This window comes from Corvus moneduloides, chromosome 1 (assembly GCF_009650955.1).
Source record: "Corvus moneduloides isolate bCorMon1 chromosome 1, bCorMon1.pri, whole genome shotgun sequence".
Lineage (NCBI taxonomy): Eukaryota > Metazoa > Chordata > Aves > Passeriformes > Corvidae > Corvus > Corvus moneduloides.
This window is the reverse complement of record NC_045476.1, coordinates 36,145,689-36,170,340: the sequence shown is the minus strand read 5'-3', so window position 1 is coordinate 36,170,340 and position 24,652 is coordinate 36,145,689. Positions and strand designations below refer to the sequence as shown.

General features: G+C 34.2%; 1 protein-coding gene across 4 annotated transcripts in view; it reads left to right on the top strand.

Annotated features, from left to right (window-relative positions):
- BBS9 (Bardet-Biedl syndrome 9) overlaps positions 1–24,652 on the top strand; it is a 298,489-nt gene that overhangs the window by 52,774 nt on the left and 221,063 nt on the right. For all 4 annotated transcript variants that reach the window (XM_032105273.1, XM_032105262.1, XM_032105289.1 and 1 more), the window contains 10 exons: positions 773–954; positions 4,209–4,285; positions 6,428–6,481; positions 8,317–8,419; positions 9,189–9,293; positions 11,192–11,206; positions 14,655–14,795; positions 17,000–17,095; positions 21,284–21,456; positions 23,300–23,452. In XM_032105273.1, the coding sequence (XP_031961164.1) occupies positions 773–954; positions 4,209–4,285; positions 6,428–6,481; positions 8,317–8,419; positions 9,189–9,293; positions 11,192–11,206; positions 14,655–14,795; positions 17,000–17,095; positions 21,284–21,456; positions 23,300–23,452 (1,099 nt within the window). The remainder of the gene's footprint in view (positions 1–772; positions 955–4,208; positions 4,286–6,427; positions 6,482–8,316; positions 8,420–9,188; positions 9,294–11,191; positions 11,207–14,654; positions 14,796–16,999; positions 17,096–21,283; positions 21,457–23,299; positions 23,453–24,652) is intronic.

Here is a 24,652-nt window from a genome sequence, read left to right as displayed (position 1 = left end):
CTTTACTGTTCAGTTTCTCTTCTGTTAGGAATAACTTTCAAACTAAGCAAAATGCTGGCAGTAGTCCCTATTATCTCATAGTTTGTTAAATACTTTCCTAAATCTTGAATTTGCATTGTACAGATCAGATAAACAAAATGAGTGAGATTTTTGTAGGAGCAATGAAGTACTTTTCCCTTGAGAGAAAAGAGACTATAGTGTAGCTGATAAAACACTCACTTGTATTGATTCAGGGGAATGTAAGGGAAATGCTCTGGATCCATGTGGTTTCCTTTCAGAAGGATACTGCAGGGAACAGCCAGCCAGGGTTTGAAGCCAGCACAGTAGCTGCAATAGCGGCCAAAGAATTGGTTAGGGGAGCTATTGATACCATCAAAGCCCTAAAGCTGTCTTCTTTGTGAGCATCTTCCATCTGTTCATGATTTCTTCTAACCCTTCTTTCCCTTCCCTTCACTTACTTGATATTCCATTTAGCAAATTCCTTTTCCTGCATATCCACCTAAATATTGCAACTTCAAAAGACTTAAATGAGTAAATAGGTTACAATTGTCTGGTCTATTCAGCTTGTTTGTTCTAATCCTTTCCATTACTTCTGATTGTACAGGTTCACAGATTCTGGGGGTTCTTTAGTCAGCTAACACAAATCCATTCTTAGATATGATTGCAGTAAGTGGGAGTAATATTAATAAACATGTCTGAATTAAGGAATAAATGTAGTTATTGCCTCTGTGATTCTTCCCAATTTCTTAGTAAGCTTTATTTTTTTGTGCAGAGACTTGAAGGGTGTTATAGTCACTCTGAGTGATGATGGGCATCTTCAGTGTTCATACCTTGGAACTGATCCTTCACTCTTCCAGGCTCCTAAGGTTGATTCTAGGGAAATAAACTATGAAGAAATGAATGCTGAAATGAAAGAGCTTCAGAAAATCATCAGGGAGGCCACAAAAACACAAGGTATACTTCTTTCTTATTCTATGTTTTTACATACTTTTATATTCCTGACTTTCCTTTTAGCACTTTAAAATATTTTGTTTTCAGGCTTTACCCATAGTTACATTTCTGTAGAAAATTTAGTATTTAAGAAAAATAAATAAAATCCTAGACTCTAAGGCCTTTGGATAAACGATTTTTTCTTTGTATTTTCATAATGCTGTTGGGAGGTTCAAGGTATTTATGTCAGGTTGCAGATAATTCTCACTAGTGCAAGGGTTCAGAATAAAAACTTGACAGTGCATGAACCACCCAAAAGAAGAAAACTTGGAGAATTTCAACAATCTGATGTAGTTAGGCTTCAGAGACTGTAAAAGTATTGCCAAATTTCTGGTTTATTATTACAAGTGACTTCTTAAGTTATGAAATTAACAAAAGAAGACTTTTTTTAAAGCAACTTTTCTGTTGGTTTAACTATTCAAAAGATTATTTGTAGAACATAGTGACATATTGTTACCCACATAACTGATGGTGATAAGTTCTGGAATTTATGTACATTGCTAATAACTTGCGTTGATTTTATTCAAGTAAGGTCATGCAATTTCTACAGAGATCCTTCAAAGTTTGTGTTTTCATAACTGAGTTTTTAAACAGCCTGACTTGCTCCTGGAATTGGAAGCATGTGATTTTACAGGAAACTATGGAAAAATCTTCAACAAATAGAAGGAAAATATTAAAATCTTCTCTTGATGATAGTTAGCAGGTTCTTAAAATACATGAAAGAAACAGTCATGGCTTTCTGTGTGAAAAAAAAAGTGAAAAAGCTTGCAGTTGAAATTCCTAGAAAATAAAAATTATTTATCTGCAGGCATGAGTTTGATTCTACAACACAAAGATTTTTTTGTTTTGTAACTACATGTAATTTCATCCATTATCATGGTAGACTAATACCAGGATTTTAATTTTCAAAATCCAGTAATGTATTATTTAGCATATAGATGTGGATAAATTCCACTGATTTTTACCACAGTCCATCCTTACTGGTATTTGACAATTTTGTCTGTCTGTCATAACCAAAGGAAAAAATAACATGATGGCAAGAAGAAATCCATTTGAAGTGAATCAACTTCAGCTTGTTAGTTTCAACATGTTGTGTGGAAGCTCTAAAGAGAGAGAAAGGAACTGTAGCTGTCCTTTTAAAATTTTGTAATAAATGTCATGGTATGAATGACAAGCTTACCATGAATATTGTTGATCTTTTTCACCATTTATTCTTCTGAATTTCTTTTTCTTCTTCGATTTGTCTAATCTGATCTAAGTGGTGTTTTCAGATGAGTTTTTATGAATGCTCTTTTTGTTGTGGAGAGATGCCCTAAGGATGTTGTGTTTGGCTTTAACTGGATGTAAAACTTGTAGGAGAACCTTTTTATACAACAAAACTTATGAAGAATGCCTGTCAATTTTGGATGTTTTGGCTTTGTTTCATTTTGGCCTTTTTTTCTTACTACTTCAGCTCAAACCTTGGTTGCCATTAAGTTGCTCCTAAGCACAATCTTTAAAATGACCCGTTGACTTTCCTGTCTTTTGAATTCATGCTTGTGCAGTAAGAGCTTGTGTTGTTTTGAAAATATCTACCCATATATGGAAATAATTTTTCTTTGTTTCATTTTGACTTTCAAACGTGGAAGGTATTTAGAATTAGGTCATTGTATTAAAAAAACCTTAGAGTAGTTATTTCCATAAATGTCTTGTATTTCTGTCCAGTGCTGACCATTAAACTGTTGAACTTAAGCTGTTTTATACATTTCAAAGAATAAGGATTTACATTACAAACTGATGAAATATTTAAAAATCTTAACTGTTATACTCACTTAAATCTAATGTTACTTGCATCAGTCTGGACGACATAAGTGATTAAACATAACATGTTTTGGCTCAGTTTAATAGTAACAAAAAGCTGATACTTACATGTAAACTTTGATTGTGATCTCTGTTATACTTCTGATAGGAAAATGACTGTATGACAGAGGTTGCATCATAGTTAGCTTGAAGAAGCAACCAGAAGAGAAATTATTAAGAAGGGATAGAAAAAGAATGGACTGTGCTGAGCTATATGTAATTGGCAGAACCAGTTCTTAGCAATTCTGGCAGTATGAAACAGGCCTAAACTTCTTTTCTATGTGGTATTGGAGAAATGTGTTTAGGTTTTGCTTTTCTTTCTTGTAGTAAAGGGAGGCATTTCTCTCTGAGCACAAGAAAATGAATACTTGTTTTCTGTCTTCATCAAAATCTTTTCCCTTGACCCTCTTGTTAGGAAGAGATAATGTGCTGTCTGCTAGTTCTAGGTCATTTTCAGGACCCTGTGTGTAATAAAATTCTTGCAGCTTTCTGAATGTGCTCATGCTCTCAGTTATTCAGTTGGTATGTTAATTGTCCCTTTACATCAACTCTTTACTCGTTGTTACTTTAGGAACTATGTATTTCCTGTTCAGATTTTTCATTTTCCGATACATTTAGTATGTTAGAAAACAGAAGTGCTTTTCAGAAAAATGCAAATAGCCTAGCACTGTACTTCCAGACTATTAAGAGAAGGTTATGTAATTCCTCATGGTTTCTAAGGCTTTAATTTGTATAACTTTTTTTTTTTGCATGTGTGAATCTGCATAAGGTTTTGTATCATGAATATCAGTGAGTTTGTAGCATTCTTTGCCTTGCATGTTGATAGTCCTGGGAATCATCTGGTAACACATTTTAATCAAGCCACATGTAATGGTCTATACATAAAACTTTGATATACCTCCTAATGCAGAGAAATGTGCTGAAGATTAGACTGAGAATCTTTCTTTTTTTAACATACTCCCTATCAAATTATTTAGATGAAAGTGCCATGAGATGTGGGGTGTGTTATTTTGGAGGTAGTTATTCATCATAAGTATATTGGCATATACATGTGAGGACAAAAGTTTAAAAATACCTTACGGTCTCTGAAGATCATGGATATTATGTGTAAAATCTTGTTACAGAATGCATCTAAATCCTTTTTCATATGTAAATCAGAAACTCAGAATGAGATCCAGGTTTAAGCTGTCTGTAGAAATCGTGAAGCTTCTTTGGAAGCTTCCAAAATCATATGCATTGGTATTTTTTCTTTATACTAGTAGATGTAGATATGTAACTTTGAGATTTGATGATGTTGAAATTGTATTATTTTTAGAAATATAGTTGAATGTTTCTTAAAGGAGAACTGATTTGCTTTTGCTTTTTTCTTTTTCTTCCAGATGTTTTGCCTGAATCTGAAAAACAGAGAGATGTAACTGTCACAGCAGAAGTTTCACCTGATTTGGATGAAGAATCTGTATGTACCTGTTAAAAAAGGAAATTACTCTGAGAACATTGGTTTCACATGAGTAAATAAGGATTGATCATGCATAGTGATTACTATTTATATTTGTGGGACTGAGCTTCATGGCCCTTAGTTTTATATCAATTAGAACCCACTTTTATTAAAGATTTTAACTAGAATTACTAAAATTATTTATCTTCTGTCTGGGGACCTTTAGATTCTTGGCTGAGCAAACATAAGTGAACAAGAACTTAGGATCTGGATTAACTTTGTAGTGGTGAGAAGTTGTACTGGTGAGCAGTTGTTAACATTGGGGGAAACAGTAGAAGACCCCTCGGAGCTTTCAAAGACAGAATACTCAAACCACTCAAGCTGCATTGTAAGAAATAATCTTTCTCCAAGCTGTCATTCAATATTCTTTGATGTTGCAGCCTAATTAGTTTATTCGTGTTGTATATGTATGTAGTTTACAAAAATTATTCAAATTAAGATTTGGGAGAGCTTATATTGTCTTTTAAGACTCTTCAAACATTTCAGAACATACTAGGGCATCTATTATTAGCCATTTCTGGCCACTAATTTCTGGAAAACTGATTTTCCACAGCTACTTACTGTTTAAAAAATACACAAGGATATTATTCTTTGATAAATGGACCTCTCTAAAATGTGTGCTAGTGTCCTAGCACTTGTCTGTTGGAAAAAGAACAGTGTGACATGGTCTTGGCTAGCTGCAATAATCTCTCACAACACTTAGAACTGTTAGGTTCACAGAATGCTCTAATGCTGCTGTGCTCATTTGCTCAACCTTCCAGATGCAACTGGTCTCTTTCATATGTAAGTAACTCAGTCTCTCAATCAAACCACAGTCTTGAATCTTTATCTGCCCATGTATCTTAGTTTCCTGTGTGGTCGGCTTTTCTGTGGGTTCTTTCAGTAGATGCCTAGGAAAGAAAAATCTGGTAAGATACTTTGTGGGGAAGGATCAATAAGCAAGTGTAGGAACGATTTTAGGGCTTCTGCAGTTACCTTGGAAACGACAGGATTTCCAATGCTACTCCTGCACTTGTGAAAAGATTGAAATTGCGATGTGTGTGATAAAAGCAAAGAGGATATAGACATATTGATTAGATAAGCAAGTGGAGGACCATTCTGTTATTTAACACCACCTCTTGTGTGTGGCCTCTTATCCAGGAAATCCAGGTGATTTCTGAAAGCTGAATATGATAAGGGTTCTATATCTTTATACCCCTTCTATTGTTTCACGATCAACCACTGGTTGCCAGAGAGCATGACAAGCCAGTATGACAGTATCTGTCTTTTTTTAGCTGAAAAAGGTGCACAATGTACAAATGCAAGTCCTACTTCTAGAACCCCGAGAGCCTATTATCTTCCTGACTTCTTAGGAACTTTGGCCCTTATATTGTTTTTAATTTACTCTTTTATAATGAGAAGGTGTAAGTTCAAGTCAGTAATTTGCTATTATAGCAGAAGTGAGAGAAATGTTTCTTTATAAGAGTTTAAATGGGAACATTTTCTGTAACTGTACTGACTGACCTGTTTCAAAATGAAATATAAGCATAAAATAAAATTAAAAATAGACCACAAGGTCAAGATAAATTTTGAAGTAGAAGGAATTGCCTACTGCAATAGAAATTAGCAGGAGTATCAAAGTGCCTGCTAGAATTTTCTTTTGAAGTTTCAGGTATATTTCTGATTATAAGATAGTGTGTGATGATTTTATAGTACATGCTATACTGTGTATATAATATATTGGCAGATTGGAAGTTACCTTTCCCTACTGAATGGCAGAAGGTATTTCCAGAATTTGAATAAATATACAGTGAAAAGTAGTGTGCCAAACAAAACAGTTTCAAATATTCATATATACATCAGAGTGTATTAGTTTCTTATATATACAACATTCATGACCTTTTGCTATCCTTTTTGCAGGCAATTTCAGACAGAGACTTTACATTTTCAGAAGGAACTCAGAAATTTATTTTGTGTATTTTAATCTGTCATAGGAATGATAAGTCCTTTAATGTTAATTCTGTATTTACCAAGTTGATGGTAGGAAAGTAATATTGCTTTTATTGTGTTTTCTCATTCATGTGGAACATTGAATTTACTCTGTTTTCATCTTTTTCTCCACAGCAAGCCATTGACAGTGAGGTAAAAGCAGGGGCAGTACCATCAGTCACAGTAAAGGTACTGTGCCTAACTCAAACAGCAGCATTTGAGTAGTGGTGGCAAATTGTAACAAGCCTGTCACTTTCTGTGTGTTTCACTTAGAACATGAAAATGAGTGAAGTTTGAAATGCAATATATACTTAATTTTTTTCTCCTTAGTATGACAAGGTGCCATTCTAGCAAGCCTTCTGCTCCAGTCGGAAAGTGATTGCAGTTTTATTTTTGATAGGCTTACCAATAAGCAGACACAGAAACATTATTCGGATGGAATGAAGTAGTTTTTGATGTCATGAGAATATTTTTTCCAACAGCAATAAATGTTTGGTTACTCAAGTGGGAAGTTTATAATCTTCAGCTGCCTTTTTAGTTGTCAATAAACAAAAATAGACTTTCTTTTGTAAAAAGACTTACATAGCTTTAGCTATTTAAAAAGAAAACTAGGAAAATCTAACTAGAAAATTTCAGTTTGTCATGAGACCTGGTGCCTGTAACTGATTGTAAAGAAAGTGTGCGTTTGCGTGTGCAAGTGTAGGTTTTCCTCAATATTGCCTAAAAAGGATAATAATTTTTATTTCTGACTTTAGGATGATCTTCTAAGAATATCAGTGGAGTCTCCTTTTTGAGAACCTTACAAGTTTTCTTTCTGTCTTGAGTGAAAAAGCTGATGTTTGAACCAGATCCCCTCAAACTAATGTGGTTTACTTGGTCCAACATCTTTCCCTGCATTTTTAAGTGCTAAAAATGATACAGGATAAAACCATTATTCTGATAAAGTCAGTGATAATTTTATGAAATAAACTATATATTTATATATGTCATAAGATTTTTAATGGGAAGACTATTAATTACCCATTCTGTTTTCTTGTTTATGCATCCTGTACCTTTTAGTGAAACAAAAATAGTAAATGTGGGAGTTACCATGCATTCAATATTTTCTAGAATCTTTTTATGTGATAAGTTCCTATAACTGGTGTATTGTTAAACCTAAATCAATGTTGATGTTAATTATGTTAAAGTAGTCAAAGCTCCTAAGACTTGAGTAATTTTATGAGTAATAGTATTCTAAACTGATTTAACCTGGCTGTAGTGAGCTCCTTGGTAGGGCAGCAATGCAAAATAGATGATATTAGATATATGGTCTCTGTCTATGCAGACCATATTCAGATCTCAGTCACCATGATACTTTCATTTTAGATATGAGTTAGGGACACAGTTTTGATATCCATTGGTTTTGCAGTGAAATAACTGTGTCCAATAGAAGCAATGAGGACCACTCTTTATGTTTAGCTGAGCTCTCAGTGTCTGGAGCCGTTGTGCTGAGTACCCTGTATATTGATTTCCTTATTTTGTGTGCAGTAAAAAAATCAAATAAAACTTGAAGTTGTTCAGAAGACTATGCATTGCTGTTTGCAGTTAAAGGAAGTGATTTCTTTGGTTATCTTCGATTTTATTCTTCTTGGGTTTTTTTTCTGCTATAGTCATCTAAAAAATGCAGAATTTTATATTTGTTTGTGTTAGAATGAATGCTCATGCCACTTGCATGGTATTAACCCTTCAATTAATTCTTTAGCTTTACTTTGTCTTGGGTTAAAATGACAAAGAACATGAGAAATCCCCTCAGGTTTTTGTAATCTTCAAGTTACTGTATATCATTATTGGGTGTGAGTAAATGGGTATTGTAAAATGAAAATATTGGGGTTTTGAAGTTGAAATTTTAAGTTCTTAAGCATTGTTGCTTCAGTGGTCTTTTCAGATTTTTTTCATCTTTCTGTTGGTTATGGACTTTTTTTTTTTCTGCTGTAGAGATTAGTTAGTTGCTTTCTTTAAATACTTCTGTATGTCTCTTGATCTAGATAACAATCCAGAGCAGAGTGACTGCGCAGAAGCCAAGCCTGGCAGTGTGTGTGCAAGCTCCCTTAGCAGTGACCTGTGACCAGTTTGTCTTTGGTGATTTAGGTAAATTATGGCAGTATCATCACAGCTGTTGTATTCTATTACTTTTTCTGAGGTTGGAAAAGGTATAGTCCAGCTTCCAGTGAGTGCATTGTTGCAGATACACAGCAGTTAAAGCAATTACAAATTTGCCTTGCCTGCACTCCACAGCTTCTAGACACTGCTTGGTGGAGGAAGATGAAGTAGAAACGAATGGAGCTGTTTCCTTGGTCGTGGTATGATGTGTGACAGGTGAAGGGAGGCAGGGTGGCAGCCTCATGATGGAGGCAAAAAACGCCCCAATTGTTCTGCAGTACTTCTGCTGGGTTGTTTTGTTTTGCTGACATTTCTGTCTGTGTACAAATGGCAGTCTTGATCTACAAACAGGCACAGTAAGTTTGTCTGCTGGGGGTCAGTCTAGAATCTGTTCTCAGCTTAGGGAAAGAGCATTTAGGGATCCTAGCCTTTTTCTAACTCCGTTGGTAAGACTGCAGGTGGGATTGCCTTTAAGACTATGTGGAGCTGAAGATCAGACAAGTGTGCCTGCTGCTTCAGTTATATTATCCATGTTTAGTGTGCTGAATTGTTTTATAGGTTATGCTTCAATATGCTTTGAGGCCCTAGTTTGCCTTTTAGAAATGAAGGATTAAAAAAAAAACACATACAGTGATTTGATAAAGGTGAACTAATGGAAACTATCATAATTTAGTAGAATAATTACCAAAGTGCTAGAAAATCTGTTGCTTTCATTTGGATGCTGCTATTACTTGATTTAATTTTGTATTATTTTTAGAACCAGATTCATCTGAAACTGTGGTCCTGTCTGTCTTTTTGAAGGAGAATTGTTGTCCATCAGAGCTAGAAGGAACTTGTATGGTTTCATATAATATACCAACAGGTAAGCCACTGGAGACTTGAAAGTGATTTGCCTTTTTTTTGAGGCCTTTTTCCTTATGTATTTCTTATAAATGTTCTTTTGAAATATACTGGAGGCAGTAGTAATTAAAGAAATAATGTTCTAATCTTCAGTTTTAGTTAATGTTTTGTGTTGCATCAACCTATGTAATTGGTCTTAGAGAGGTAAAATCATGAGCTTATTTCTCGGGAAACAGCTGTAACAGCTTTCTCACTCTGTCCTATCAATTTGCTTCTGTTCTGCTCCTTAAGGGACCACCTCTTGGAGTGAGAAGTTGATTACATCTTTATGACTATTCACCCTTCAGGTTTGCCAACCAATGTGACGATAATGCCTCCCCACAGAGAATGAGATCTGAATAAGCACTGGGAGTGATTATTCCTCACTTCCTTTTTAACAGATGAACATACTCATTCTGAACAAATAAACTAACCCAAAGAAATAGAAACCAAGGCATTATTTTATAATGTTTTAATGTCCTAGTGATAGAATATGTAAATTTTTCCTGTTATCCGTGACCAAAGATCGATTAACTTAGTGTTCTACACACACTCTTGTGAATGTGTCAAGCTACTGAGAAGCTCTATGTAGGCAGGGCTTCCATGTTAAAGGCTGCATAAACTAGTTAAATTCTTTACCTCTTATTGCTTGGCTTTGCTCCTGCACCTCCTCCCCTGTTGTGGTCACACAGTCACCAGTTGTTTCTCAGCCGGATTTGCTGATTTGGTTCACTGTGCAAAGACAGAGCTGTGCCAGCACAAATGGAGTAGATTGGCATCAAAGAAGTGCATGTGAACTTAGGGCTTCTGTGAAAGGTGGTGATCTTGAGTACCTTATCCTATATCAGCACTTTTATGTTAGCATTTTGTTCGTATCACTTCACACTTGAAACATTGTACTTATGATGGTAGTCTAGGCTTTGCGATGGCTGAAATGTTTATTTCTAGAAAAATAATGTGTATTCCTTGTGAATGAGATGCTGTGCATTCATAACTGTCCAAATTTGTGATGTGGCCTTAGCCAGGTTTTGTGGTATGGCTGAATAGGTAGCACACTAGTGAATGTCTTGGATCCTCTGATTTTGAAAGCTTGGTGGTTTTTTTTTTTTTCTTTTGCTGGTCTTGTTTCTGTAATTTCTCTTTGTAAGACCATAAAATGAATGTGTTATTTCTTTCAGGTAATACTAATAAAACTTGCAGTTGTAGTTTAGATATTAAGTTGCATTTTGCAGGCCTTTTGATTAGGGAAGTAAGAAAACCTTGCATCTTGAGTGTGTTTGAGGGTTTATATGCAAGTAAAAAAAAAGAACAAGCAGACATGACATCTAACAGAATTATAGAAAATGAAAAATAAATTTTAAAAACTATCTTTGGTGGTTGGATTTGGAAGAAGTAAAGGAACATAATTTGGGTTAGGGCTAGGATCGGCTAATTTTTTTCATATTTATTTAAATTATTCATCTGAGATAATTCTGTGGAATTACATACAAATACTAGTGTTACTTGGCAGTCAAATCCTTAAGTATAATAGACTAGTAAACAAACTTTAAGTGCTTTTGTGACTTCATTTTATCTGAACAGAGACTGTTTCCTCTTCAGTTTTTTAAGATGTCCATATTTGTGGCCAAATCACTTTTCAGTCTATCTCTGTGGGATTCATACAGCTGAAGCTTAATGAGTCAGTCACTTGGATGGGGTTGCACTATTGATGAATGTGGTCTCATGTCTTTTTTTTGGCTAGTTTTATGTCTTTATGTATTGTCTACTTAACAAATGTGGCTTAAGTTCTTAAAACCCTGTTACATTTCCTGTTTTTTTAAATCTGAGTAATATCTTGTATTTTTTTTTTTCCCTTTTGTCCTGTTGCTGGTCGTATGGCAGAGCTCAATCCCGAAGGTGAGTGAATGTGAAAAATGCAGTTTTATGAGTGGCAGTGTATGCTGAATAAAACAGATTTGGAAGGGAGCTGTTATTTTGCCTATTATTTCTATAAGATCTTATTATTCTTTGTTTGTTGCTATGAAGGTGTGGATATAGAGAAAAGAAGATCGTAAGGACATTTCTTCGTGAAGCATATTGCACTTTCTCACATGTAACATGGGAGTTTTGCAAAGTATTAAGTTCCTTGTACACTGAGGTTGGAAATATTCTTTCTTATATCTGTTTTTCTCCCAGTTTTAGCAGTTAGGTGGCTAAATTATATCTTTGGTGCAACCGAAACAGCTATTCAGCATTTATGCTGTTTGGGCTGAGTAGCTCTGAGAATGATGTCACAACATCTCTTCATTCCAATTCCTATTGGAAACATCTTATTCAAGGCTAAAAGACTGTTTTCTGTCTGAGAATACCAGCAGTACAAAACTTAGTTGAGATTGTGGTAGATACAATTCTTGGAAAACGTACAATTAAGAGACAAAACAAGACTGGAAAATTAGCTTATGTGTATGTAGACTAAAAAGAGAGAAGAATAGTTTTGCAGTGTGTTGAAAAGGTGCAGTGCTCGTAGAAGGTATTTTATGAACTTTTGAAAATAAATATTTTAAGTACACTTTACTTCACGTTTTGGAAAGGTAAAAAAGTTGATTGTCCTAGATTTAGAGATCAACTGGAAGGGAGTTTTCAGTTTTGCAGTTTTCTGAAACAGAAGTTATAGATGTATGTATATTTGAGTCTTATTTTTCAATACTTATGTTCTTTCGCACTTACTAGGTGGAGTAAAAATTAGCATATAGATAACTGTTAAGGGTTCCTTTCCTTTTCTGGTTGCCAGATATTTCAGCAGGCTTTGAGGTGTTTTACAGGAAATAGATGCTTGAACTGTCTCGATAAGATACTGCTCTTGGCAAGAATAACTATTAACCTGTGGCACGTTTCTGCTACACGAAGTAATTAAAAAAAATAATTATCAATAAACTATATAAAAATAAGTGTATATAGTTTGAAAGAATACCATTCTAAAAATAAAGATTGGGTTTTTATTTTAAGAAATATCTAAACAAGATGAAAACCTTATGCTGAGGAGGATATTGCCAAGCACAGTAAACTTTGTAGAATTACCTTTGACAAGATCTTTTTGGGTTACTATGGGGTGCACTGGACTATGTAAATTCAGGGTCATCAATACCGGAAGAAATATGAATTCCCTGAATATTTAACATCCTAAATTGGGAGTTCTGAGTTTTAATACTTTTTGTCATGCGCATTAATGTTTCAAATATGATTGAATGAATGCATGAAGAATTTGGAAATGAAATAGTATCCACAGGGCTTGTGACTGTTTTATTACTTTTATCAGGTAAGTGCATAGTATGCCTTTAAATACTAGTACCTTATGAGATATGTTAGACATCATCTGTTTTGTTTCAGATAAGAGGAGAGTCCAAATTTTTATTTCCACTTTTTTTTTTTTTATTACAGTATTAAAATTGTGTATCACGCAAAGTATCACAACTCTGAATGAAGTGAGATGTGTTGCTAGACGTAACATCAACAGGTTGAGGAAGTTCTGACTCCCACACATGGCTACTGCTTTATGTTTCCTTACTACCACTTAAAATTCTGAAATACTCTGAAACATTTCCCAGGAAGAGTTTTCACTGTAGTGATAAATTTTTTTGGCCTTTTTTGTTTGTTTTTCTTAGATGTAGTTGTTTTGGATTAATTGTCTAGAAATTTCCCCAGTCTCCTCCAAAAGCTGGAAAAGACTTGATTTAGTTTTGATTTGACCCTTGTCTGAAATATTGAAAAGCTATGTTTATGATGAGGCAGACTGACAACAGACTATGTAGAAAAAGCTGAAGCAACAAGAAAAATGTCTTAAGTATAAAAATATAAAAATAAATATAAAAATATATCAGAATATTTTTGCCTACTTTTGCAACCCTAATTTTTTTCCTGTTGATAAGTCTCCATATCTAAGTTCAGTACTAAGATGTTTGTGTTATGTTGTCATCAAGAAAAATTTTACTTTTCCCATCTGATGATGAAGATACAGTTGAATTAACGATACTGAAAGATCCTGGGTTTATTTTCAAGTATTCCTTCAGGAATTTTCCTTGGAACCTGGAGATACCCTAATGTTGAAATGAATTGAATGAATTTTCTGCTCACTTTTCTCTGATTTTATATTTTACAAGCTGCTACAGAATAGTTACTTGGAAGCATTATCAGCCAGCCAAAACAGCTAGTGAATTAACAGGGAAGAATCTGTGCCTTAGGGTAGCATTTTTTCGCTGAGATGAGTCTTAGAAGTAATTTTTTCACTGGAAGAGATCTGAGAGCAAGCTAACAAAATTACTAGCAAAAAAGGTTGCTTGGATGGCTATTGAATGTTTGAGCTCAATTTTTATACTTTCTTTATATGCCTCTGGGTAGCTATCAGTTTCATGACTTTTTTGACAGTAACTTAATTTATTGTTTCTAAAAGTCTGTTTTGTTAAACAAGGTTTTCCTGTAGCTGCTTCAGCAAAAAAATTGTCCTTAAAACCCCCCTAATCTGTCTGCTCAAAAGAGCAAGTACTCTGTATTTCATAGCAATGAGCACTTTTGCATTTTGCATAGAACATACCAGGCAATTGCTGGCATGCCAGCATTTTTAAACAATATTTATATCTGAGAAAATTTTTGACACATTCAAATGTGTTTTCTAAATGTGTGTTAAACCTTCTTCTTTTCTCCTGCACCATTCTGATGAAATTGCTTGTGATCATAGATCCCAATACTCAGGGCAGGAGCCAGTTTGTTCAACAGTTCTGTTTTATTATGATGCAATAAGCTGAAAGATAGAATTTAATATACATTTGGATAATGACCTCTATTGGATACATTCTTTTTCTAAACCACAAACCTCGGACTGATAATATGAAGGTTGCATAGATGTTATCTAAGAGTATATAAAAAAATAGTAAATATGCTCATAAAAAGCATTTAGTTTGTGACATTCCTGATGAAAGTGTTGATGCTTCAATTCTGTATTTGAAGCATTGGGAGTAATCACACAGCTGTTGTTTATGTTAAAGTGGTATTGTTTGTCTAGAGCATTAAATAAAACTAATCTTCATTGCATGTTAATTAGTGTAAATACAGTATGCAGTAGTTTTGTTAATAACTCTTGCTTTCCCATGCATATACAAGTGGTCACTTTAGAAGGTAAATGGAAGTATTCAAATTTAAGGATATTTTAGGTGGAAATCTTAAAAAAAATTAGAATTTTATGTCATTGTGGTTTTCATCCATTCCTTAATCACATTAAATATCTTGTTATACCTCTTTGAGGACAGTGGCATGAAGTATCTTGCATTCCGAATGTGGAAATGAAAAATGAATCTGTGTTCTTTCATTTTAGGAATACCGAGAGTTGCACAGTGTAACTTCAGTCTGCCTTTGAAGTTAATTTGCTTTCCAGCCCAACCTTCAAAAGCAGCAAACCACAAGCTAACTATTGACACCAACAAACCTCCTATCAGTTTTGTCACCATTTTTCCTGGTAGGTTTTTAAATATGAAATGTGTTAGAAGCTCCCAACAGGAATTGTATGTCCATGTGAAGTAATGAGGTAATTAAAAAAGCTCATGTTAGTATATTAAAAAATGTGTTTTGAAAGAAATGATGGCATAGTATTTCAATAATAATACACCAGGAGTAGTATACCTGCCTCTGGTAAAACTGAAGATTTCTTTATATGGTATAGATATAAATTTTATGTATGCAGACAATAATTTTACATAAAATAACTTAAGTGGTATTGTAATGGGGAAAACATGGGCATTCATTTAAAAAAAAGCTGGGCAGGGCAAAGCAGAAGTGCGTAAATGCTGTATGTAAGGGATACAGTTACTTTGGAGGATGACTTGTGGAGTATTTGATATGTTGGTCTAAACCTGATCATATTTAATAATTTCAGTAGCCTTCTTGGACCAAAAAGAGGACTTGAACGTAGTGTTATTTTTTGACGTGCAAACGCAAACTGTGTTCTCTATTCAGCATTATATTAAAATAGCATGAAGGAGAAGTTCAGTTCCACTTAGGACTGGAAAAAGAAAAATGAAATTGAGTACTATAAAGTGTAATGTTATGAAAATAATTTTTGCTGTAATTATGTGCTCATAATTTGAGCAGAGGAGGTGGAAGTTACCACAGGAATACTCTGTGGTACAATATGTTGTAATCATAAGCAAACAAATAAAAATTAAGGATGCATTACACAAAATGTTTCCATGCAGGAAATTGGTATCATGTTACTGTGCACTGGCAAACAGAGTGCTGGTTGCTGATATTAAATAAAATATAATGTATATAACTCAAAAGTGTAGAAAAATGTTATCTAGAGATTTCAAGAGGAGAATTAAAAGAAAGTGGCTCATTTAGCTTAATAATGCACAGGCAAAATAAATATAGTACAGCTGACTCCAGTAAATATTTTGTGGCTATATCATGGGTCTAGATGATCATATTAGCACAAGAAGAAATTAATAAACAGGGCTTATAAAGAACGTGAGAAAATTCAGTCTGGCAGTGATTAAGTTTTAGAACTTCAGATTACTAAAGTACTGGAACAGTTTGCTAAGAACTGTATGGCCCAACAACTTTACTATTGTATTTTTAAGGAGTAGCTGCATCTCTCTTTTAAAGCTTGTATAGTATGTTTGTCTGAGAACAGTGAGGCAGGCTTTGTTGGTGTGGTTTTTTTTGGTTTGTGTTTTTTTTTTTTTGTTTTTTTTTTTTTTTTTGGTAGCATGATTCTCTTCACTTTAAGGGTAAATATAACTTTTCTCTCAACTGGATGTGCTGCGTAATACTTGAAACGTAGCAACTTTTTTTTTTTTAAGGGTCTGTATTTTGAGTTTTTAATAATGGGCTTCCATTACGGCTAAGCAATAATGCTTTCAGAACGGCACATTGTATTTTATTTTTAACCTGGGGATGCATTGTTGAGAATACAACACAAAACAGAGGACAAAGGAGGCATTAAAGTGTTGTGATTTCTGTTCATTCCATTTACAGTGATTAAAAAAAAAAGTATGCTGTTTATGATGCAATTTGTGAGCAAACTTTGAATTATTGGTGAATGCAATAAAAGTTGTATCTCTTCTCCTCCCTGTTTTGTCTTATTTTGAGGAGAAGTACTGGGACTAGTGGTGACAAAGAATAGTTTTTAAAAGATGGTATTCTAAAATTAAACCTTTAAAATTGGTATAATCCACTACATGGAATGAAAAGAAAGGTGGAAATGGATGGACTTTGCAGAGTAGCTAGTTTTAGCAAGCTGGATGTTTGTATTGCTCTGTGATAACAGCTTAAACAAGAGTGGGCTTAAGCATTTTAATGATAATTTCTGCAAAAGCTTTGCAAAAATATCTGAATTAAAAGTGTCCTTGCATCTGGTAAAAGGTGGTAATCTTTGGGCTCTATGCTAATTGTGGTTCTTTTTAGAATGTACAGACTGAACCTCTGGGAAACCAACCTTTTGTTTTCAGGCTGGGGAACAGAAGCAGCGTGTGGCTCACATTCCACCTGTGAATGAATGAAAGGTGTACCAAACTGCTGATATTTGTTATTTTTAAACCCTAAGAAGGGAAACAATCTCATTCACCTGCTTGTGCAAAGGTTGATATAGTCCTGGCTATGGATTGAGGTTTGCTAAATGCCAGTGTCAAATTACAGAAAATGGTATTTTACTTTCTTTTTCAGACTTTGTTGATCCGTCTGAGGGTGACCAGGCAAATGCTCTGGGATTTGAGTTTTTAACTGGTTCAAAAACCACTCTTCTTGCTTCAAAAACATCACGTAAGTTCTAACACTATTAGAGTAAAAGAAGCCTGATCATCAGTTAGAATATGTACAAAATGAGAATGTGGATCATACAAAGGATAATCAGTGTTTGCAAATTAACACAGGAGTTTCAAAGTGTTAACTGATGGTTTCTTACCTCCTCTCAAGTACAAAATTGTGTAACAAAACAAAAAGTCATATTCAAAATATAGTACACTACAGTGGCAGTTCTCTGAAGAAATTGGATTTTCTTAAAGTTTTTAGAAATGTTTTTATTCATAAGCTAATACAGCCATTATAATAATGGAAAAAAAAGGTCATTTTTCTCAAAGGAATTTCAACATCTGTGTTTGGAATTAGTCACCTACTGAAATTTTTGAAAGGGATTAAAAAGCAAGTTTCTAACTTTCCACTGACTTTCAGTAATCCTTGACTTAAATTAGGCACCAGACCCTACTTGCTTCTCTACGTCTGAGTAAATGCCCGTCTCTTACCGTTAAATGCCTGTATATCTTTGTAAGAGATTATGGATTCAAGATCCTTCTTATTATGTTTACAGAGTGTATGAACATACATGCAGATATGCTATTAGCTGGTCCAGTATCTCTTGTATTATAGAGCAATTTGTGAATTAAATAGTCCTGTTCCAACCACCTGAATTTGTGCTCTTCGAAAGAGATTAGTTCTCTTAATTTTCAAGAGTATGGTCTTGCTCTGTACAACTGCTCAACTTGCTAAACTCTTTCTTGTCATGTGCCTTGGAACCAAATCAGTTCAATTGTGTTTAGCGTTTTCCGTGCCAGCAGAGCACAAAGTCTTCATTTAATACAGCAGACTACAGATTGAAAAGCTAGAAAAGCGATTGTGCACTGCAGAGGGTTCAGTTGGAACACTCTGTGAATGCTTTGTGGAAACTGCTTTGAGTGAAAAATCACGATTTGGTTTGTCAATGTGGAGTTTTTTCAACACAGAGATAATCGTCCTTACTGTTTTCAGAAATCCGTGTTTGTGACGGGCTATATAAATATTGATGGGGTCATCTGTGAGCTGTGAGATAATATTTAATACCTTTTCTAATGTAATCATATATGTTAAAACCAGAAACCATCTGGAGAGCAATTTTTATTGTACCAAGAATTGTTTTACATTTCTAAGGATCAAATCCATCTGTATCGGTTTTTTGTATGCACTATTTACATGCTGTTTAAGTGTTACTTTATTTTTAGTATTTCTTTGAATAGTAGGTCTTAAACAGTTTTAAATAAACTAGATATGCAATGATAATTTTTAAAAACTAAACAATTGAAAGGGTTTCTAAATAACTTTTTCCTGGATTGCAGTTTTAATCTTTGATTTGGACTTTGTTTTGCGTACTTGCTAAATCTGATTGCTGTAAGGACAAATTTGTGTCTATGTAATGAATATATTTTAGTTTCTACTGAAGGCCATAACTTTTAATCTCACATACCCCTTCCCCCAATGCTCAATCTTTTCCCCTCAGGTTTGTTTATTCACCAGCTAGGAATGACGCTTGCAGTCTCAGAATAAACTTTCCCACACTGCTTTACTTGTGAAGTTAACTTTACAAAGGAGCTTCACAATATCTGTTTCTCTTAGGGTGGCTACTCATTTACTGTATATGGGAATCCTAACTTTAGAAAACAAATGAGTGATATGATGTCACTTTCTATGTTAGCAGCCAGTTTCCAGCATTCACTCCATGCATTGGATTGGGTTGGTTAGAGAAGGTCTTAGGGGAAATTCACTTATTTGAACTGCTACCTAAATAAAGCTTATTTAAAGATAAATACTTGTAAAAAATAAGTCAAGCATAATTCGGAATATTTTTATGAACAGAGACTATTGATAATACAAAGTCATTGTTGCTAAAATGATTGCGCTTGACTGAACAGATCTTCTGTGGAACTAATGAATGTAGATGAAATGATGTATTATTTGGTAGGTACTTACTCTGGTATGTAACACTAAGCTTATACTTTGTAAAAGTGCTTATGTAGCATTATAATTGGAAATGTTCTTCAAAAAGAAACCTGTATGTGTAGATAAATTTTGACTAGAAGTAATGGTGTTTCAGAAAAGTAAAAGAAGATTTTAAGATCAAGCCTTATTTCTGGTTTTCCATGAAAGGGGTTTATCATGGACAATGGAAGAAGGCCTCTTTTTCCAATATTCCTTATCAAATGGACCTTAAGTTCTGAATGAGGAGAGCTGCATGTAGCAATGAAGGTCTTCAGGTTCAGTTGGGTTTCACTGCTGAAGCTGCAAACAGGAGCAACATCTGTTTTCATGTTAGTTTTAAATTGTATTAGCTAATCCATTTTGAACAGTGTAGTAATTGAAGATATTACTTCAACTCAAGACAGCTGCAAAGAAGCCCAGCCTGAAGTACATCTTGACAGAAAATCTATATTATAAAGTAGCTTGCACCAGCTAGATTAAGACTTTAAGGTGGACTTTTTGGCTGAAATTTTTAAAAGTGTCTTTTAATGACAGTGTAAAGAAGACTTGACTGCTAATTGTGGGTGTTTTTTTTTTCTTCTGGTGTGGGTTTCGTAGCTGAGAAGTGAACTGAATCTTTGAAACCTCCTATTGGCAGAGCAACCATTCCTAATGCAGGTTGTGCTGTTTGGACAGCCTGTTGTAGTGTGAAAAGACCTTGTAACCTATTTAATCTGTTGGTGCCCCTCAGTTTCCTGCTTTTCTGATTGAGAATTTTCTGAAAATCTGTTACAATTTTCTGTAATGGAGCTTATTTTAACAAAAAGCTAATACTAGCTGGTTAACCATGATAAAAAACATGGGATGAACAGAAGCACAGTTCTTTTTTTTTTTTTACTGTATTTCTGTTTAGACTATGTGTTTAGTTTAACTACAGATTCTCAGTTTTATAACATTTATAAATCTAATTTGTCGTTTTTGAGAGTTGGAAGATCACATAAAGCAAATGATTGCAATGGTCTCTGCTCAGGCCATGGTAAAATTAGATTGTGTTTGTATTGACCAACAAACAGTGTATGGAAACTAAATGTGCATTTTGGAGGAAATTAGTTTTGTCCATTTTAAACCATTAATGTATTAGATATGTCAATTATAAATAGAATGACTGTTGATTTGGCCTGAAAACATCTGAGCTAATTTCCGTCAAGGAAAAATCACTTAAGACAAAGTATGATGATACATCCCAGTAAGTCCGGCCATTACATTGTGAGTGTTTAAAAAATGGATATTAGGTTGAATGCTATCTTTAGCAGATGGTGTTCTTTTCTTTAACAAGCATGTTTTTAAATAAAATTTGCTTCTTTCCTGTTACACTGTAAACAGAATTTGTCATTCTGTATTCAGTGAAATACGTATCCTGGGAATGATGCCAGTGGTAATGTCAAACAAACTTGAATTACTAATGTTGAGAAAATTTAAAATAAGTGCATTCAAGTTTAAAAGAAGTCTGGTTAATTTGATTTACTGTGGACCTTTTTAACAAGGGCAAAAAAAAAAAGAAGGATTTTGTGTTAAATCCTCATAGCTGCATTTCTGTCTATTCTCTTTTTGCTAGTTATTGGCAGATGTGTAATGAAAGGATGTTAGGAGTTAGGAACTTATGTTTGAAAATGCTTTATCTGAAAAAAATTAAAATTAAAAGGCTGCTATGGTTTTCCACAATGTTTTTCTCAACATTTATCAGTTAATATTAGTTACTTCTGTTAATTGAACTAGTATTAGTATTAGATAATTCTGATTTCCTAGAAGCTGGAGAGAGGATTATACAAATGTGAACTGGAAGTAAAATCTCACTCCACTAGCCTGCTATTTTGAAAGTCACTAAAATCTGATAAGTTAAATGAATTTGCTGGGACAGATAACACTAACTAAGAGGATTTGTTTTTTCACTTCAGTATATATTAACACTTTTCATTTCTACACTAAGTCATTTTTACACAGTTGTAGTATGTAGATGGATAAGAATCACCTTCTACTAATTTTAGTTGTATTTAGAGTGAAGCATAGCACTATCAATAAAATACAAGTGTTTCTTTAACACTACTGAATGTACACATCTTAAGAAAATCTCATGTAGACTTTGGATGCAGTTAACAAGTTCAATTTGTGTGTTAGTTAAACTGTTGTACTGTGAATTTATGTGTCTGAAAACTGTGTTTATTAGTCTGGTATTTGTTCTTGAAGAACGATACAGGATTCAGAGTGATCAGTTGGAAGACCTTTGGCTGGTAACAAAAGAGCTCATACACCGACTAGAAGTACATTTCAAGAAGCAAACCTGCAAGGATTTTGCTTGCACCTTTTCTGGTTCAATTCCCCTGCAAGAATATTTTGAACTAATTGATCGACATTTTGAGGTATGTTACATAATACATGAATTGCTAATGGTCGGCTAGTTTAAAATTGTATATTAGTGCAATGATTAATCAGATTTTACCTATAGTATCACAGGCATTTGGCTTTCAGAAAATAGAAAGTTGTATCTAAGGGAAAGTCCCATCAGATTTTAAAAAACCTGCCCTTGTAGAAGTAGCATTGGAGGCTCAAGGAGGTTTGCCAGACCAGAAATCAGAGAAATGTAATTACTTTTTCCTGTTTGGCTGTGCAGGTGACAATGGAAAATCTCCAGTGGTTCAGCTAGCTTGTAGAAATAGCTAATAAAGTAAAATATATGCATTCTTTCCCCCACAACTTTCCAATAAAAAAAAAAAAAAAAGAGCATAGCTATTTGAAAATTTCTATTAAACTTGTGTATTGGGCAAAAGCAGCAACATATGTATGCAAAAATGAGAAATGCTATTGGATGTTCTTTCATACTGCTAAATTTTCTGTGAGGTGGAGCCATCACCACACAGAAAGATGGAAGTTGTCACTGGGATTTTCTGGGATTTTTTGAGTGGTCAGCTTAGATCCTGGTCTATAGCTCAAGCTCTCAAGTAGTTATTCTATTCTCTTTCAACTAATTTGAAAGTAAAAAATGCTGATGTTTCTTAAGTGACTGATATTGTAGAAATACCTTAAACCTGGGCTTCTGTAGATTGTATAACAAGCTTAAATACATTGAAGTTCGAAATACAGGTGTGATTTCTGGGATGCTAATTTAGACTCTAACTATGTTGCAGCTGGCTCTTTTGACATTTCTGAAGTTTTACTGTAATTATCTGGTCTAAAAAATGTCAAATGATCTATTAAAGGCATTCTTATGCTTCCATCCCTGTTAGTTTGGGAAGCTTAGGAGAATATTATCTCTCTTTTGGGAAGCTTAGGAGAATATTATCTGAGTTGTCCCTTACCTGAGATGTCCCTTTTTTCCTACTACTTCTAGTAAAAATTCATAGTATTTCTTTTTCCCTTAGCACCCTTGAACTGTTTTTCGTAATCATGTACTGACAGAATGACATTTGCAAATTTTAAAATATAATATGGTATGTAAAGTTAAGAAACTTACTTCTCTGTTCATTTTGGGGCACTTTTGCTTACATTTGGAAAGCTGTGTGTCGTGCCGTTTCTTCTGCTAGTTATAGCATGTCAGCTGTACAGAGGTATCACAGCTTTTTAAAAGACTCATCTTTAGTCATTTTTATTTTAGAGGCATATACTAGAAAGTGGTGATTAAAAGAAAAAAATAGGAATTTTTATTATCTAGGCACTTGATGTACAATGTTCAATGTTTTGTGAACACTTCAAGAAATTTTGTTGCTGTAGCTAATCAGTATACATAAAGGCAAAAAGGATTTAACTTCAGAAAAAGACAATCATTCAAACAGTACAGAATTCAGTACTTCTATTCATGCTAAGGGAATACTAAGGGAATAACCATTTACCTTCTACTGCAATGAATATCAAGTCCAATACACTGTACACGTGTCATAAATAGCACACCAAACCAAGAAGAAGCCTTCATGTCTTGGTAGTGAAATTCCATTCTTGTTAATAGGCTTCTTGATGAGATATTTATGCATTTTCAGAGGTTATTGTGGCTGCTGACAATTAGTTTTGATTCCAGTGGCAAATGATAATTCTTGAAAGTGTTAAGCTCTACAAGGATTGGGAAGTATGAAACTGGCATAAATGACGTCATATTTGAGTATTACACTCTGTCTCAAAAATTTTCCTATCCTTCTCCCATTTCATTTGGAATGTGCATACATAAATGTATATGACCCTTAACCTGAATTCTTGAAAACCCTTAAATTGCAGCTACGTTTGAATGCTGAGAAGTTTCAGGAGCTGTTATCTGAAAGGGCTGTACAGTTTCGAGCTATTGAGCGGCGACTGCTGACACGATTCAAAGACAAAACTCCAGCTCCTCTTCAACATCTGGACACCTTGCTAGAAGGAACATTCAGAGAGGTCAGTACAGTTTGATTATGAGCCTAGCCTTTCTTTATCTTGTTGGTAAAACCTAGCTTAAAGCATATAAGCTATGCTTTCCTGGTTACATTTACCATCCAAGAGACCAGGAAGCAGTAATTTGTTTAACCTAATAGTCCCTGTAACTTTCCAGATGATTTGCAATAGTTTTATTTAATCTGTGACCACAAAATCTTTACTCCCGGGTCATACCAGCTTGACAGCACATCATTCTTTCCTAACTGATGTTGATAGTGTAAATATTTTATAGTTCATGTGAAAATATTTTATAGTTCATAGCTTGTGTAAATATTTTATGGTACACTGTAAACTGGTGGAATGGTTTGGCGGGTGTAACATTCACAACAAAATTGTCTGAGACTGACCATGTCCTTCCTATGGGGATTTATGTTCTAATCGTTTCAGAATGTTATAGCTGCAGAAGAACAGTGTTAAAAAAAATCCTTCCCAAAGCATCCCCGTACTGGACAAAGAATAAATCAGTTTTTCTTCCTGCCTCAGCTCTGTGTTGCTTTAGAATGACTTTTTCATGATACGTCCCCTTGTTAAAAAGTTATTGTATGTGCTTTTTTGTGCTTTTCTTTTGGAGGATCTGATTTTACTTTCTGACATGCCTTGTTTGAGAAGCTGAGTCACAATTAGAGTCCTTACTGGAAAAAAGACTTACCTTTGTGCAGTGTTGTATATCACAACAACTAGAATCCAAAGGTGTTAAGGAAAAATATTTCCCCCTACTGTTTCATCTAAGAAAACATTTCTTTAAGTTAGAGAAAACTGTCTTTCCATGTATGCTTATATGTAAGTCAGATTTGCCTTTATTCCAGTCTGTACTGAGTTCACAGTAATATTCCACTCTTTGCTGAGTTCACATGGGATGATTTAAGTTTGAAAGTGGGGATTGTCAGGTTGCTTTAATAAATACTAGGTATTGTGGTAGATGGGTTATTCTTTAATGCTTTGAAATGGCATGACTAAATAAGCCTGAAAAATTAACATAAGTGAATTTCTTGGGTCTGCTTTTGCTTTGTAGAAATTTCTGCTTTAAACTTGAACAACCAGGATGTGCTTGACAGTTTTCTTACGCAGTTGATTTGAAAGCTGAATTCTGAGAATATGGCAAAAGTCAGGTTGTTGAAATAGATGCATATTGCCAAAGCTTATTTTTGAAAGTCCTTCAAA